This window comes from Pogona vitticeps, chromosome 6, assembly GCF_051106095.1.
Source record: "Pogona vitticeps strain Pit_001003342236 chromosome 6, PviZW2.1, whole genome shotgun sequence".
In the NCBI taxonomy this organism is placed as follows: domain Eukaryota; kingdom Metazoa; phylum Chordata; class Lepidosauria; order Squamata; family Agamidae; genus Pogona; species Pogona vitticeps.
In genome coordinates this window covers 25,219,794-25,237,136 of record NC_135788.1, presented here as the reverse complement: position 1 = coordinate 25,237,136, position 17,343 = coordinate 25,219,794, and the positions used below count along the sequence as shown (strand labels likewise).

At 40.3% G+C, this 17,343-nt stretch overlaps 1 protein-coding gene across 4 annotated transcripts in view; it reads left to right on the top strand.

The window, feature by feature from the left end:
• CALCR (calcitonin receptor) overlaps positions 1–17,343 on the top strand; it is a 160,070-nt gene that overhangs the window by 66,995 nt on the left and 75,732 nt on the right. For 3 of the 4 annotated variants that reach the window (XM_020785123.3, XM_078378701.1, XM_078378700.1), the window contains exons 2-3: positions 4,377–4,471; positions 15,480–15,633. In XM_020785123.3, the coding sequence (XP_020640782.1) occupies positions 4,424–4,471; positions 15,480–15,633 (202 nt within the window). In that variant the 5' untranslated portion in view covers positions 4,377–4,423. The remainder of the gene's footprint in view (positions 1–4,376; positions 4,472–15,479; positions 15,634–17,343) is intronic. The other variant, XM_073003187.2, reaches the window with a different exon arrangement.

Sequence of the window (17,343 nt, the reverse complement as noted above, 5' to 3'; positions counted from 1 at the left end):
CATAAAGAAACAGTCCTTTGCTTGGCTATCACCTGCCATTCACTTTCACCAGAAAGATGAGAGCGAGGGTGGCCAGAGAGATACACGCACTGTTGCTTTTGGGCTCAAGGACAGAGGTTTGAGGTCCCACAGGCCTTTTGATCTCAAGATACAAGCATCATCTCCTCTGGAAAATAGGCAATAGTTTAGTAGTAGTAAGTTTGTCATTTACCTGAGCAGCTGATAAAGCATTCAGTTTCATTTTCCAGAGTGCTTTTGGTCCAGAGAAGCATTAACTATGAATGGGAAAGCCACTATCGCTTATCACTATGCTTACTGGGTGATTAGGAGAGTTCTAATCTGAAAAAAGTAAATTTCCTTTGCTGTGCTTCTTGTTCCTACTTATCATGTAGCATTGTGGCTGAAATACGTTTCTTTTAAAAAAAAACACAACAGTAACAACAAGAGCTGTGCAGCCTTGTACACAGAAGCAGTGGGTGAGTCTGCTCTCAGATTTTGGCTGGACAATGATATGTGTTTGTCACAACATGTCTGTTAAAAAAGTAGAAGGAAGATTGCTTTCTCTTTGCAAGAATGTTTAGTAAGATGAAGAAGAGAGAAAGGTGTAACTCGATTGGTTTCAGTGTTGGGCAGGAGATTCATGTTTTCTGCCTTAAAAAAAAGTTACAGCATGGCAAGCATATTGCTTTGTGAAGCGGATTGCTGACCTGTTAGCTGTGCAAGCCTGATACACCAGCTTTGTAGTGGAACAATATCCATGGGTTCCACTTGGCAACTGGTTTTTTAAAAGGGGGAGGAGGAAAGGGAGCCTCAATCTTGACATTGTCTAGTAAGTTGAGATAGGGTGTAAATACGAGAGAGGTTTTTGTAAAGACCTCCCAAAATACCTCAACCAACATAGGCAGTGATTCTTGGAACTGTGGTCTGAAAAAGTAACTTCTTGAGTGAGTAACAAGCAACCCAGAACAGTAAGAATGGGAGAAAAAAAAATCCATCAAAGATTAAGCTGGCTGAACAAAATTGAGATGTTAGTTTCATTTAAAAACAAAACAACAAAGCACCAACAGCATGATGCATGAGGGGGCACTTTGCCTGGAAGCAGTGCCATTGGGAGAGGTCATGTGCTGAACAGGGACTAATGGAGACCAGGCATGCTGGCCAACAGGTGCTGCGTGTCTGTGCAGACCTCATGCTTTCCCTGCTAGCTCACAGTGTCTGCCCATAAGGAAACAGAGTTATTTTTCTCCTGTAACTCAGTACAGGAAGATAGTTATTTCCATTGGACTACAGTTCTCATCAACCCCAACTGGTATGGCCAGTGATTCAGTGTGATGGGGATGATAGTCCACAATATAGCAAGGGCACCAGTTGAAAGGGCACTGCTGTATTTCTATTCTGAAGGAAAAGAGGAGAAGCCTAACAGTACAGCACCTTTTTGTGCACGATGAAGATTGCATATGGTTGAAAACTTAAGGTTTTTTTTATTGTAGTTGTTCATTTCGCTGTTGCAAAAAAAGGAAGAATTTCATAAAAAGTATGTAGGGACATTTTTACAGTTAAGCACATATTATGTGTGTACTTTTTCCTGTCCCACAAATAATGGAGAAGTACTTAACTTTCACTGAACCATGCCCAGCCTCAGAACAGGTTATAAAAAATGTTCTGAAATATGACTGCTATTTAAGTTAATAGCATCGTTTACAGGCTTAATAACTAAACATTTAACTGCAATAAAAATTAAGTGTGTGGAATGGAGCACTTGACAGGCGTAAAAGTGTGTGTTATTCTACTATTTCATTGGACTAGCTATCTTAAGTACAGCACAGATCGTTCTGAAAGAGTAATACCGTTGCCTAGTTCTGGTGGGTTTGCCAGCTGTAGCCCTTCTACAGAAGGGGGGGAAGGTGTCTGGCTACAGTAATTTGTGTTTCTTGATTATAGTTGTAATCTGGAACTACTCTGAAAGATTTTCAGATGTTACAGGTCCTGCAAAGTACACTAGCTAGATTGTTATCTGGTGCTTTAGACAGAGACCAGCAGTCGAAGTAGAAGTGTTTCTCTGGGGCTTTTAAAGTAATGTTGTCCTATTTGTTTTAAAAAGTCTCTTGTTTTTCTGTGGAATTTCTATCAAATCATATTGTATCTTGCTTTCAGGCAGTTGAAGGGCTAATTTGTTGTATCTGCTTTCAAGTCCTTGATACGCAAAGTGGCATCTAAACACTTCTTTTGGGAAAATAAATGAAGAATAATAAAGGGATAGTGTGAAGGAGAAATAATAGGTCAGAAGGAAAACGATGAGAGTGTGCCATCTATCTAAATTGGAGAACCATTAAAGGAGGGAATAAGCAGGGAAGCAGAAGGGTTGATTATAAAAGGAAAAGAAGAGAAAGAAGTAAAGGTGGAAGTTTGTTTGTGGAGGAAGGAAAGGGAAAGGAAAGGGGAGGAGTTAACCTTACCTGTGTGGGAGGAAGATAAAAGGGAGGAGGAAAAAGTGAGTGTGTTCAGAGTAGCGCGGGAAGAAATGAAGAAAGGAGAAATTGAATATAAAAGAATGCGGGAGTTGTTGGAAGATTTCCCCAGGAGGACTATTGCCTGATCCTGACCCTAAAGAGAAAAAGGTGACTATTACTGAAACAGAAGAAAGGACAGTAGTAGTTTTCCCGAGAGGGCAAGGTCATTGGGGGAGGGTGATCTGGCCGGACACCACATTCAATCAACCGCCATGCGAGGGGGATTGGGCCCAACATCCCTGTTGTGACACAGTCTGCGCCATGAGGAATGCTCCGTTGAGGAAGCCAACCGACAGAGCGATTCGGACCAACCCCACAGTAAACCCTATCACTTCTCCATCTGGAGAGTTACCATCTTCATATGAACAATTGCCAGATTTAAGTTGTTTTGACCCTGTTGAAGTAATCGTTGAATCTCCTGATGTTAACTTTAATAAATTTGTTAATCATTCAAGCGACTCCTCTCGGTTATTTCCCGCCCAAAGAGAGGAACTGCCATCCCTTTCAACTGAACCCAATCACAGATAGTTTAAAAGTGATTCTGATGTGGCTTTTGCACTTACCATTTCAATTGTCATTTTCTAGCTCTGGGAGGTTTACATCCTCATCCCAGCTCATGCTGTAATTTATTAAACATTATACTCCAATGTAGATCCTGGACCCAAAGTTTCATTGTATCCAGCTCCAAGATATTCAGCTACTCAAGGCAGGCAATGTGGTTGATCAATTTAGGAAGTGAAATATTAGATATGGGGAAGAAAGGACTTCCTCTAATATGTTTTTTTTCCATTAAAGTGGATCTGGAAAAGGATCTTTCAACCACTAGGAAAAAGAGTCAGAATTGAATGCCAGCCCATTTTGAGGGCCAGTGTCTGGAATAAGATAGGAGAATGGCTTAATTTAACATACTTGTCATAGGTTTCAACAATGGCCCTGACCCTAACTAACACCCAAACAAGCCACTAGAAATCCATATCTGAAAAGCAGTACTCTCGAGATGTCTCTCTCTAGTCACTACCCATTTGGAAAACTGATGGGCTGAATCACTTTCATAACATCTGCTGCTGTTGTTTTGAAGTCCATGGTCTTACTCATTGTTTGAGTTTCCATTGAACTTTGTGTTTCCTGATAAAATATGTGACATTCATTGTCTTTTTGTTAATTTTACATACCTGTAGTCCTTGCATCTGATACTTGACAAATCCCGAAGACAAAATTTCCTCCAACACAAGTGAGAATATGTACCAAAATCATTCCCTAAAGATCACTATCAGAATCAATTCCGAATAGAACACCCCCCTTGTTAAAAAAACTCACTTTCCACTAAAAATATATGCTTAGCTGAATGTTGCATACGTGGACGTTTTTAAATCAATTTCAGGTGTGCTAAACCCAACGCAAAAATAGGAGCATTACAATGTGCAGCCAAGCCCTTAGTCCGTTGTAGCACAAGTGAAACCAGAAGTCTTGCAGCACCTTTAAGACTAATCAGTTTTATTTTTTTCTTGAAGTTTCACGTGTCTGATCAGGTGCTACAAGAATTATGTGTGCAATGCTTCGTTCATGTTAATTTTTGTTGTTACATTTGAGAAGCCCGCACATTTAAAGCTCTTGAAAATTCAGCCCAGTACTAACTTGAAAGAAGAATGTACAATATTCAGTGACTTATCTTTAGACATGAAAAAAGTTAATGGATTTCTGGGATGCCGAGTTTGAATAGTTCTGGTTTAATTTGTTCATGTACTTACGTATGTAGTGGCTTAAAAACAAACCTTTAACATTTTGTGCTAACGTGCAAGGATGTTTTTTCCCATTGATAATGGCTACAAAGACCTAATGGTGCTTCATTTTTTTTCTTTCTTTCAGTTTTCAGTGGTGCCAGGAAAAACATATTGCTCCAGAAGGACACTGACATGGATAAAAAAGGCAGTGGTTGCTTCTTACTGATTATTCTACTAATTGTAAGTAAGCAATGCAAAATGAAAACATTAATTAAACACTTTCATCTTCATTGTAAAGGCCAACAGAAGGCTTTGTGTGCTAAACTACTTATATTTTAATCGTGTTGCCCTACCCTTGAGTGCAGTGTAGTTTTTCACAAACTACCAGTGAAGAGAAGCCTATTCAAATCTGGACCTTCTCCTGGAGAAGGGGAGGGTTAATCCCTACCACTGTGATACCAATTCAGATTGGATTCCTTGTGCCTCTAATTTTTATTGCAAAAAGGTTCTACTGCTCCAGATGAGACCTGTTCTAAAATGCAAATTACAGGCCCATGGAAGGGGAGCAAATTATTCCAGACTGGGACCCCAGTGGGAAGCAAACAGCTAAAGCAAATGCGTTAGGATCCATGTGTGTGTAGCAGGTATGTGGTTTGCTTGTAATTTACGTAAAACAATTCTGTTTTCAATGGTTTGACTAAATTAGGCAGTTCTGACATGTAGAAAAGTCTCCCTATGTTCGGGATATCATATTGGCTGAAATCCTATTGCTTAGATAGTGAGCACTACATTTCAAATAGGCAGTGGAGGGTGCTAATACTCATGGCAGAAAAAAAATAGATATAAAAATAGTTCTTACACTTGCATGCAATATATTTTTATTGACTTTTTTAAAAAACGTAATTACTATATTAAGATTTTATTTTCAGTTTCACCGTGCAAAAGTTAACTGGATCTGATTTAGAAAGCAGTCCAGATTTTTTTTAAAAAAAAAAAAGCAGGGAATTTTAGCGCAGTATTAACATATTTAGTTGGAACTCAGTAGAGCTTTTATTCCCTAGTTAAGTATGTTTAGAATTGCAGTTATAATAGTGCTGCACTTGCAGAAGCCTATTTTGTAGACACATGCTTCAGTGGCTGGAGTCGGTATTTGCATAAGGTTTGCAGAATTTGTTGCTGCTAATTGACAGGATGCTAGGACACATCTCAGTTGAGCAGGCACAAGACTCAGATGTGCCTTGTCAGCTCACCAATTAGCAACAACTGCCATAGCAAGTTATGCAAATCTTAGGTAAATATTAAAAAGATTCTGACTATTGTATCATTATTAGGACAGTGACTAGTCTTTACTATAACTTTCTTTTAATGTGAAAGCGTTGAAGTGTTCATCAGGTACCTTAATATGTTTTAGCATTTGAGGAATCTGCAGTTTTGATATGTACTTACTTTTATTTGTGAATGTGTGGGTAGATACGTATTAGTTGAAGTGGAGCTTGTCATCATTTATGCACCAGCTTGTCTATGTGTCCCTTTGGCAAGTTTCCCATAGATGGAGTGTGTTTAATAGCACTTATCAAGAATCCAGAGTACTATAAAATTTCCCACTTCCACAGCACATCTTTGGTGTCTTCTGGCAGGAGAGGAACTTACAATTGATGCACAGAATTCATTCACTAAGTGCTGCTGAGATATAAAGTGAAAGACAGAGGGGTAAAGGATGCACAAAACATACTCTGTACTAAGTACTATTGTACTTAGAATTTGCATTCTGTTTGACATTGAGAGTTTTTCTGTTCTACTTTATTTTTCAAGGATTGGAAGGAAAACATTTATGGCATTTGCTTTAAAGTTCATAACAATGGAGTGTTCAATACTCTGTTGATGTTATTGATGGAAGCACCTTTACAGATGCTTGCTCATTATATGAAGTATTTTCAGGGACATTAGTGCATTCTGAGTCTTGGTCATAAAGATTGTCATGTTCTTCTGTTAATTGATTGTATGGTAGTTATATATTATATAAGAGTCAATCGAATTTTAATATTAATTGAGACCACATTTGCTTCTATCTAGACACTGCTAACATCTTTTAAATATAAAGAGGTTACCAACATTCAAGAACTCTGCTCTTTTATTCCATAGTTTAAAATGAAAGACACCTTTTGTAACAGCCACTTAATGCGTGATGGCTTGGTGGTCGTATGTATGACGTCATTTACTTTTACTTTTAGGAGTGACATCATATGTACGGCTGCTAAACTGCCACATAGGACATCAATTAATCAGTGCTCTTCCGAAGGATTATGACTGATCCCTGTCATCACATAACAAACATCCTGATTTGAAATTGTGGGTCGTTCATTCCTACTTGAAAAATAATACTTCTCTTTATGTTTAAGTTAAAGACTGGGAACTTCAGGTCTTGCCGGCGAATCGTGTGGTCCTCAATCCAGCCCTCTGGATTTCCAATTCTTTCCCCATAGCATTATCCTTTACAGTATATGGGTTTTCCCCTATTTTAAAAGGTTAAAATTGCTGTCCTAAGACTTTGGAGCATTACATTAAAATATGCTAATATTTTGGAGGCTGCAGTCATATCTTTGGCCATGCCCATCCCTAGCGTGTAGCTCCCAGTAAAAGGTAAAGGTTACATTTGAGGTTCTGTGTCCTGGCTGGCATCTAAGGAACTGAGCCAAGAGTTTTGCGTACTCAAGAGTGATTTTGAACTTGTGTTTCTCAAATTATCCCACCCCCATGGCAAACTGTCAACAAAAGAGACATAAAAACCAGGAAGCTAATAAATGGATGTCTGCATTTCAAAGCAAAAAATGTAAAACAAAAATAACTCGGCATGCTATCCTTGATGTATTAATGACCCATGAGAGGGCCTTTTCAGCTGTGGCTGAAAGTGGCAATTTTGGAGCACTCACCCTAGGAAAGACGGCCAGGTTTGCTGGCCAATATGGTCAGTTGAATCCTATCAGATAGTGTCTGTCTCAACATAGTTGTAGTTTAAAAAAAATCTATTCTAATAAAAAAACATAGAATCATAGAAAAGTGAAGTTGGAAGGGGCCTACAAGGCCATCAAGTCCAACCCCCTGCTCAATGCAGGAATACAATCAAAGCATATCTGCCAGGTGATTATCATGTTTTTCTTGAATGCCTCCAGTATTGGAGCACTCACCAACTCCTGAGGTAACTGGTTCCACTGTCATACTGCTCTAACAGTTAAGAAGTTTTTCCTGATATTCAACCAAAATCTGACTTCCGGTAACTTGAGCCCATTGTTGCGTGTCCTGCCTTCTGGGATGATTGAGAACAGATCCTCTTCTCTGTATGCTTTTCAAGTATTTGAAAAGTACTATTGTATGTCTCCTCAGTCTTCTTTTCTCAAGGCTATACATGCTCAATTCTTTCAGCCTTTCCTCGTAGGGCTTGGTTTCCAACCCCCTGATCATCCTTGTCACCCTCCTCTGAACTTGTTCCAATTTGTTAGCATCCTTCTTGAAGTGTGGTGTCCAGAACTGGCCACAATACTCAAGGTGAGGCCTAACCAGTGCTGAATAGGGGGTAGTAGAGGGGGGACTGTCACCTCGTGGGATTTGGAAACTATACTTCTATTAATGCAGCCTAGAATAGCATTTGCCTTTTTTTGTAGCAACATCACACTGTTGGCTCATATTTAGCTTGTGATCTATGACAATCCCAAGATCCTTCTCGCTTGTAGTTTTGCTGAGCCAGGTATCCCCCATCTTGCAACTGTGCGATTCGTTTCTTTTTCTGAGGTGCAGTACTTTGCACTTATCCCTGTTGAATCTCATTCTGTTGTTTTCAGCCCAGTGCTCCATCCTATCAAGGTCATTCTCAATTTTGTTTCTGTCTTCTAGGGTACTGGCTATTCTGCCCTATTTTGTATCATCTGCAGATTTGACTAGGATTCCCTACATGCCCTCATCCAAGTCATTAATAAAAATATTGAAGTGCACTGGGTCCAGGAATGAGCCTTGGGGTACCCCACTTGTTACCTCCTTCCTGTTAGAGAAGGACCCATTTATTATCACTCTGAGTACAATTCTGCATCCACCTGACACTTGATTTATCCAGCCCATACCTAGTTAGCTTGCTAATCAGGATATCATGGGGCACTTTTTCAAAAGCTTTGCTGAAGTCAAGATATACTACGTCTCCAGAATTCCTGATCAAAAAATGAGATCAAATTAGTTTGGCAGGATTTGTTCTTGACAAATCCATGCTGCCTTCTAGTTATTACTGCCTTGTTTTCTAGGTGCTTTCACAATGAACGCTTTACGATCTGTTCCAGAATTTTGCCTGGAATTTATGTCAAGCTGACTGGCCTGTAGTTTCCAGGTTCCTCTTTTTTGCCCTTTGTGAAGATAGGGACAACATTAGCCCTCCTCCAATCCTCTGGCATTTCACCCATTTCCCATGATTTCAAGAAAACAATGCATAGCAGTTCTCAGAGTTCTTCAACCAGTTCCTTCAGTACTCTCGGATGCAGTTCATCCGGCCCTGGAGATTTGAACTCGTTCAAGGTGGTAAGGTATTCCTTGACTATTTGTTTATCAGTCTCCAGCTGCAATCCCTCCAACTTGCACTTCCAATTTGTTTGGAAGTTCATAGTCTGCAAAGATGAACATGATAAAAGACAAAAATGGGAGGGACCTAACAGAAGCAGAAGACGTCAAGAAGAGGTGGCAAGAGTACACAGAGGAATTATATCAGAAAGATGTGGATATCCCGGACAACCCAGACAATGTAGTTGCTGACCTTGAGCCAGACATCCTGGAGAGCGAAGTCAAGTGGGCCTTAGAAAGCCTGGCTAACAACAAGGCCAGTGGAGGTGATGGCATTCCAGTCGAACTATTTAAAATCTTGAAAGATGATGCTGTTAAGGTGCTACATTCAATATGCCAGCAAGTTTGGAAAACTCAACAGTGGCCAGAGGATTGGAAAAGATCAGTCTACATCCCAATCCCAAAGAAAGGCAGTGCCAAAGAATGCTCCAACTACCGTACAATTGCACTCATTTCGCACGCTAGCAAGGTTATGCTCAAAATCCTCCAAGGTAGGCTTCAGCAGTATGTGGACCGAGAACTCCCAGAAGTACAAGCTGGATTCCGAAGAGGCAGAGGAACTCGAGACCAAATTGCTAACTTGCGCTGGATTATGGAGAAAGCCAGAGAGTTCCAGAAAAATATCTACTTCTGCTTCATTGACTATGCGAAAGCCTTTGACTGTGTGGACCACAGCAAACTATGGCAAGTTCTTAAAGAAATGGGAGTGCCTGACCACTTTATCTGTCTCCTGAGAAACCTATATGTGGGACAGGAAGCAACAGTTAGAACTGGTCATGGAACAACTGAGTGGTTCAAAATTGGGAAAGGAGTACGGCAAGGCTGTATATTGTCCCCCAGCTTATTTAACTTATATGCAGAATACATCATGCGGAAGGCTGGACTGGAAGAAACCCAAGCCGGAATTAAGATTGCCGGAAGAAATATCAACAACCTCCGATATGCAGATGATACCACTCTGATGGCAGAAAGTGAGGAGGAATTAAAGAACCTTGTAATGAGAGTGAAGGAGGAGAGTGAAAAAAACGGTCTGAAACTCAACATCAAAAAAACTAAGATCATGGCCACTGGTCCCATCACCTCCTGGGAAATAGAAGGGGAAGATATGGAGGCAGTGTCAAATTTTATCTTCCTGGGCTCCATGATCACTGCAGATGGAGACAGCAGCCCTGAAATTAAAAGGCGCCTTCTTCTTGGGAGGAAAGCGATGACAAATCTGGACAGCATCTTGAAAAGCAGAGACATCACCTTGCCAACAAAAGTCCGAATAGTCAAAGCTATGGTTTTTCCTGTCGTGATGTATGGAAGTGAGAGCTGGACCATAAAGAAAGCAGACCGCCGAAGATTTGATGCCTTTGAATTGTGGTGCTGGAGGAGGCTCTTGAGAATCCCCTGGACTGCAAGGAGAACAAACCTATCCATTCTGAAGGAAATCAATCCTGAGTGCTCAGTGGAAGGACAGATCCTGAAGCTGAGGCTCCAGTACTTTGGCCATCTAATGAGAAGAAAAGACTCCCTGGAAAAGACCCTGATGTTGGGAAGGTGTGATGGCAAGAGGAGAAGGGGACGACCGAGGATGAGATGGCTGGACAGTGTCTGCGAAGCAACCAACATGAACCTGACACAACTCCGGGAGGCAGTAGAAGACAGGAGGGCCTGGCGTGCTCTGGTCCATGGGGTCACGAAGAGTCGGACACGACTAAACGACTAAACACACACACACAGTCTGTCTTATGGGAAAAGACTGAACTAAAATAGGAATTGGGCACCTCTATCTTTTCTTTGTCCTCTGTTATAATTTTTCCATCTCCATTGCACAGTTATGCCACTATGTCTTTTCTTTGTCTTTTGCTACTCACATATCTGAAGAATGCTTTTTTATTGCTTTTAGTGTCCCTAGCTAGCCTCAGCTCATTCTCAGCTTTTGCTCCCCTAATACCATCCCTGCAATTCCTTGCTACTTGTCTGTACTCATCCTTGATGGCTTGGCCTTCTTTCCACTTTATGTACATGCCTTTTTTGGTTTTTAGGTCCTTCCTGAGCTTTTTGTGAAGCCACACTGGCCTTTTGTTTTTGTTTTTGTTTTTTGTTTTTTTGCTGCCTTCCACCTTTTTTTTCTTGTTGGAATTGTTTGTAGTTGTGCTTTTAGAATTTCTTTTTTTAGAAGCTCCCACCCTTCTTGGACTCCTTTTCTTGCTAGGATCTCCTGCCATGGGACCTTACTTATCCTTGTTCTGAGATTATCAAAATTGGCTTTTTAAAAATCCAGCAGAAGTGTGTGGCTACACTCTGCTTTCATTTCCTTTGAAATCAAGAAGGACATGGTCATTCTCGCCTAGAGTTCCCCTTACTGCTACTTCCCAAGTCATCTCTGTTGGTCAGAATCAAGTCAAGGATAGTAAATCCTCTAGTTTCTTTCTCCACTTTTTGTAGGAGAAAATTATGAGCCACACAAGCCAGGAATTTCTTGGAAGGGCCATACTTCCAAGAAGATATATGTTGCCTCCCAACATATATCTAGATAATTGAAATCTCCCATCACTACTACGTCGTGTCTCGTGGAAAACCCTGCAATTTGTTTTTCACAAGTTTTATCCACTTCCTCTCTTTGATTGGGCAGTTGGTAGTAGACTCCAACTACCAAGTTCCTCTCAGACTCATTTGTTAAGTTTGCTGCAGTTAACAGTTAATGAAAATGCATCTGATGGAATAAGTTCTATTCCAGCAAAAGTTAAACTTCAATAAAATCGTTGGGCCTGTATCCTGTTGTTGGTTCCAGTGAGAGAAGTATTGATGACTTAGTGGGATTTACGTAAATGTTGACTTACTGTTGAGCAATTGATTTAGTCAGTGTACAGTTAGCTGGGGATATACGCCTTAGTCTTTAATGTGCCAACAAATTCTTTGTTACATTCCTTTAACCTTCCATGAATGCCACCAGCAACAACAACAACAACAAAAAGCAGTTGCAGATCTCAGAAATAACATTAGAGCTACAAAAAACAACAGTATTAGGAACAGCATGCATACTGCGCCAATATTTAACAGATACGTAGGTTTTTTTATTAAAAGTTGTATCTGATATATAATAACAGTCAGTGTTTTTATAATTTTGATTCATCGTGCCTGCCATTAATAATAATAATAATAATAATAATAATAATAATAATAATAATAATAATAATAATAATAATAATAATAATAATAATAATAATAATAATAATAATAATAATAATAATAATAATAATAATGAGGACCATTAGAAGCAGAAGATGTCAATGTTCCTATTTTGAGTAAAGCTGTATGTTCTGCTTTGGACAAGTCACTGTAAAGATACTTCCTTAGCAAAGTCCAAGGAAATCTAGACATTGTCCCCTCTGCAATGTATTTCTCATCCCAAAATGAAGGTTAAGAATAAAGAGAAACAAATATTGTTTGTTTGTTTGTTCATTCATAATAGCTTTATATCCCGCTGCCCCGCCCCCCTTGACACTTTCAGAATATAAAACCTTCAACGCTGGCTTACAAGTTTCAAAATGTAATTTTTGGAAAGAGCAAACATTGTCAGCTCATAATGCGTTATCGGGATCCATCAGTTACCCATCAGTTGTAGATGACCCTGTGACAAAGGGAAGGAGAATGGAGTTGCAATAGATCCCAGCATAGGTGGATCATGATTGGAATGAGGAGTATCCAGCTCCAAAATGATGGGGTCAGCTCCCTATCCTGAACCTCCTCCAGGCCTTCTGCCCACCTGTTCTCTCTCTCTCTCTCTCTCTCTCTCTCTCTCTCTCTCTCTCTCCTGAAATCCTGCTTTCTCACAGGGGCAGCTGTTGGTAGAAAGCCTTGTTCTGATGCAACAGAGCAACAGGTCATCGCCACCTGTCTCCCCTCATCTCTTGCAGTTCTTCCCATGGGGAAGCTGGAAGTGTTATGCCATGTTGAAGGAGGGGCACTTTGGCCAGCTGGAGCAGGCTCAGTGATGGATTTGCCCTTCATCCTCAAGTATCTTATGTTCCCAAGCTTACTATAGCAATACTGTGTATTAAAATCTCTCTCCCAGATTTCTTTGATCTCCCAGTCCTCTCTGTTTAATAGTTGGGGACCTCTGAAAGCACCTTTTCTGTTGTAGCTGTTTTGGAATATCTCCCAAAAGGAAGATCCCCAAGCTAGCCCTTGATGTCTTGTGGAAGATTTTGTTGTTTGCCCAGAGTGTTTAGATGATTACATTTTAAGAGTTGTTTTAAAGTGCAGCTGGTCACTCTGTTCTTTTTTGGGGGGGTATAGGTCAGCTGCTCTCAAGGGGGTTTGCTTGATAGAGTGGGATACTAATGTTCTAAATGAATAAACTCAATTCTGAAATCTGGATAGGTGAAAGCTTGAACATCTGTAGCCTGTATAGCTTTCACTCAGCTCTGAATAACCATTATGGATGTTGTATAATCTGGATAATTTGGAAATACAACAGTCAGGCTAGTTGCTACTTCAACCCAAAAAATTTAGCTTCATGGACTAATATTGTAAAGTCCAATTGAATGTAATAGTTCGCATCCTCTTCACTCCCCTTTGAGAACCGCTGGATAGTTCAGCAGTTTAGGTATCTGGCTATAGAACCAGAAGTTGGGAGTTCAATGTCGCACTAGGCCTCTTTGACAGAGATGGACTTGATGATCCATAGGGTCCCTTCCAGCTCTGCAGTTCTAAGATAATGATTATGATGACACTGATGATTAAAGATGGTTTTCCCTAACTTGGTGCCTTCCATATACAGTGGTGCCTCACTAGACAGTTACCCCGCATGACAGTTTTTTCGCTAGACATTGACTTTTTGCGATTGCTATAGTGATTCGCAAAACAGTGATTCCTATGGGGGAATTTCGCTGGACAATGTTTGGTCCCTGCTTCGCAAACCAATTTTTGCTAAATGGCGATTTTGACAGCTACCTCCGTGCTCACAAAACAGGTGTTTTTGAGACCTAAGCTTCACAAGACAGCGATTTAAACAGCTGATCGGCGGTTCGCAAAGCGGCTTTCCTATGGCCAATCTTCGCTAGACAACGACAATTCTTCCCCATTGGAACGCATTAAACAGGTATCAATGCATTCCAGTGGGGGAATGCTTTTCGCTAGACAATGATTTTGCTAAACAGCGATTTCAGTGGAACGGATTATCATCGTCTAGCGAGGCACCACTGTACATTAAACAACAACTTCCATCCTAGCCTTTTAACTCTAAAAATATTCTTGTTTTCTTCAATTAGCCCAGCTGTAAGCATCTGTTTAAATCATTAAATGTTTCTGTAAAACTGAGTGAAGCAAATGACCTACAACAAGGATAGAGAACCATATTTCCAGGACTCCTCTCAGGCGAGCTAAACTCACAACATTGCCAAGATTAATATAGCAAAAGGGAAATATTATAACCCTGGCACCAGTTTTGCCTGCTCATGTTGTCAAAGTTAAATGGAATAAGTCAAGTGCCCAAAATATAAAAATAAGCACTAAAATCACCTATCTTTCAAATGTTGTTTTTAATGCATATTTGCTATTTGGGCCTTTAATCACTGTTATGAGAAGTGTGTAATATTTAAAGAGTCTTAAACCCAGATGTGCTAAGCTGGGACAAACAAACAAGTCAGCAGTAGCTGATGTTGAGCAGTACATAGAAAAGCTTCAGTTGGGTAAGCTGTCCTGATGCAGTGGTGAGGGGAGAGAACAGCACTGACATGCCAGCATAATGGTGCAATCTGAGAACATTTACTTGGAACTGAGTCTTACAGATTTTAGTGAGACTTACTCTCTAATACAGTGGTTAACAATCTTGGGTCCCAAGATGTTCTTGGACTTCCAACTATAATTCTCAGAAATCCTGACCAGCACAGCTAGTGACTGAAGCATCTAGCTGCGAAGCTGAAGGTTGGAAGTTCAATTCCCCACTGTACCTCCGTGACAGGGGTTGGACTTGATGATCCGCAGAGTCCCTTCCAGCCCTCCAGTTTTAAGATGATGATGAGTCTTAGTCCAAGCTGAAGTTAGAAAACACAGTCACAGTCGCCATGGTGTAGGAAGAATTCTCTCCCCAGAATTCCCTGGTTATGCTGACTGGGGAATTGTTGGAGCTGTAATCCCAAAAAACACTTTTATGAGCTCTAGCACAAATGTTATGCAGGATAAAGCAGCAGATTTTGGGTTCCATGAAAGGACAACAGAACTATAGCTAACAATGTTGGCACCTGGGTCAAGCAGCACATAATATGTCCCCAAATCAACTTTGTAATTCAACATACCATTCATAACTTCAGGGTTATTCCTTGTCTTACATACAAGGTAGTCCTCATGCAAGTTAATCATGTTACATGTTAGTATTCAATCAGAAGAAACCAAATCTCCCAATGCACGGTGCTATGAGAAAAACAATAGGGCAGCTACCGCAGAAGTGCCACCCCCTTCACAAAATCATCCCCCATTGCAGCCCTCAGTGCATGGAGGGGAAAAAATATCCAACACAAGGCAAAAACTTTGGTGAGTAATCAGAGTAATTGGTTTGTTGGAAATTATCCTGTATTTAATTGGCTCTAAAGAAACCTGACATGGATGGATAAGCACTATACATTTTATACCCATACATTAACAGATTTTCCTCTTTGCACAGAGAATGGCTCCAAGTCTCCCTTCTACTGTAAGTTATACTGGCCTCACCCTAGAGCCTATAGCAACTCAGCATTCAGCGATACGGCAGAAGATAGTAGATTCACAGTTCAAGTGCTATGAGAGGATGAACAAAGCACCTCCGTACAAGAAAAAAGGTAAAAGAAGAGAAGGAAGCTTTCAAATTGTATTAGAGCATTTCTGAAATCCTATAAAGAAAGAATAATCGGTGACAGGAATAAATGGGCACAACGTTTTCTGGTTATAAATGCAAGACAAAAAATTACAGAGGACTTTGTAAACAGTGAAAGAGTAACATTGTGTGGTAGCCTCTCTACCACAATGGTTAAGCAACACAAATTCTTATCTTTTAAACTGAGTAGGAGAACTGCCATCCTTGATTTTTTTTAAAAAAAAAACATGGAATTTAGATGATATCATTGCCAAATCATTTCATTCCGGAGATTTGTCTGTTGTCCTGTGTTTTTTTCAGAACTGACTTGTGGCAGGATTTGGTGTGTGTGTGTTTAAGACATTGGCCAGAATACTACTACATTACACAATCATTTAATGGCACTTGTGCATGCAGTGGTTGATATTTTGCTGGTGTGCTATTCTCCCCTGGACAATCAGTTGCGAGACTGGTCATGTAATCAACATCCAGCAAACCATGTGAACTACTTGCAGGCACATTTTGCAGATAGATTTTCAAGTTTCTTGCCTGTGACTACTAAGCCTCTTTCTTAGAAATGAATATTGTTGTATGAGACTAGTAAGTAAGTTTTATAGAAGTAAATAACTGTTAAATATCTGGGATTTATTTCCATGTAATGATTTTTTAAGAAGTGGTGGCCTCACAAGCAAAGGTACTATTTAGTGAGAGCAAAAAAATTGATGTTTCCCCTTAGAATTTCAGACCACATATCAAGAGTACTCAAATATTCCTATAATTCTGATTAGGATGATTTATAAATAATAACCCTAACAAAACCTCTTAAAAGAGATCCGTTTTCTCTTCTACTTAAATGTACCCAAGAGGGGGGTTGGAATCTTGCTATAAAGACTTAACTCATGCTTCCCTGTAATAAAATATTTTTGCAGTTCTGTCCAAAATTTGTTATGGCACCCTGATACAATGGGAAGAGGTTCTGTTTCCTTTAAAAATCTAGTATAAAGGCTACATTATCTCCCCTCCCTACTGCAGCGATGGCAACAAAGAATGGATTCTGTGTAGAGACAGGCACAAACCAGTTCGTTCCAGTTCGTAAAGGTGGCAGTATAGGGGCTGCTGCTTCCCTTCCCGGCCTCTTCAGCTGATCGAGCCACTTTTCCACTGACTTGCTTTTCTGTACCTCCTGGGCTAATCTCCCAGTCACAAGCAAGAGCTCAGACTTCTCTGAGTGGGAGATCAACCAAGAGGGGAGGGCAGAGAAGTCTGAGGCGTTGCCTAACGAGTGACTGTTTGAGCCAGAAGAGGCAGGGAAGGCCAGCAGCAGCTGTGCTGTTGCCTTTACAGACTGGGACAAGCTGGTTCATGCCCATATCTAATTCTGTGTAATTAAGACTACATAGATTAGTGCATGATTGTTGAATTCAAAATTACCTTAGTCAAGACTGCATAGAAAGTTTAAACTGAAAAGACTTGCTGAGGGGAAGAAGCTGGGGGTGGGGGAGATAGAATGTGGTAATTTTAACAAGGCAACAAATGACATAGCCTGTTTCCCTGAAAATAATACCTAATCTGAAAATAAGCCGTAGTATGATTTTTCTAGATGCTCATAATATAAGCCCTACCCCAAAAATAAGCCCCAGTTGAGTGAAACCCCGCCCTCCACCCTTATGAAGCAACCAGAAGAAGATGGATGTTT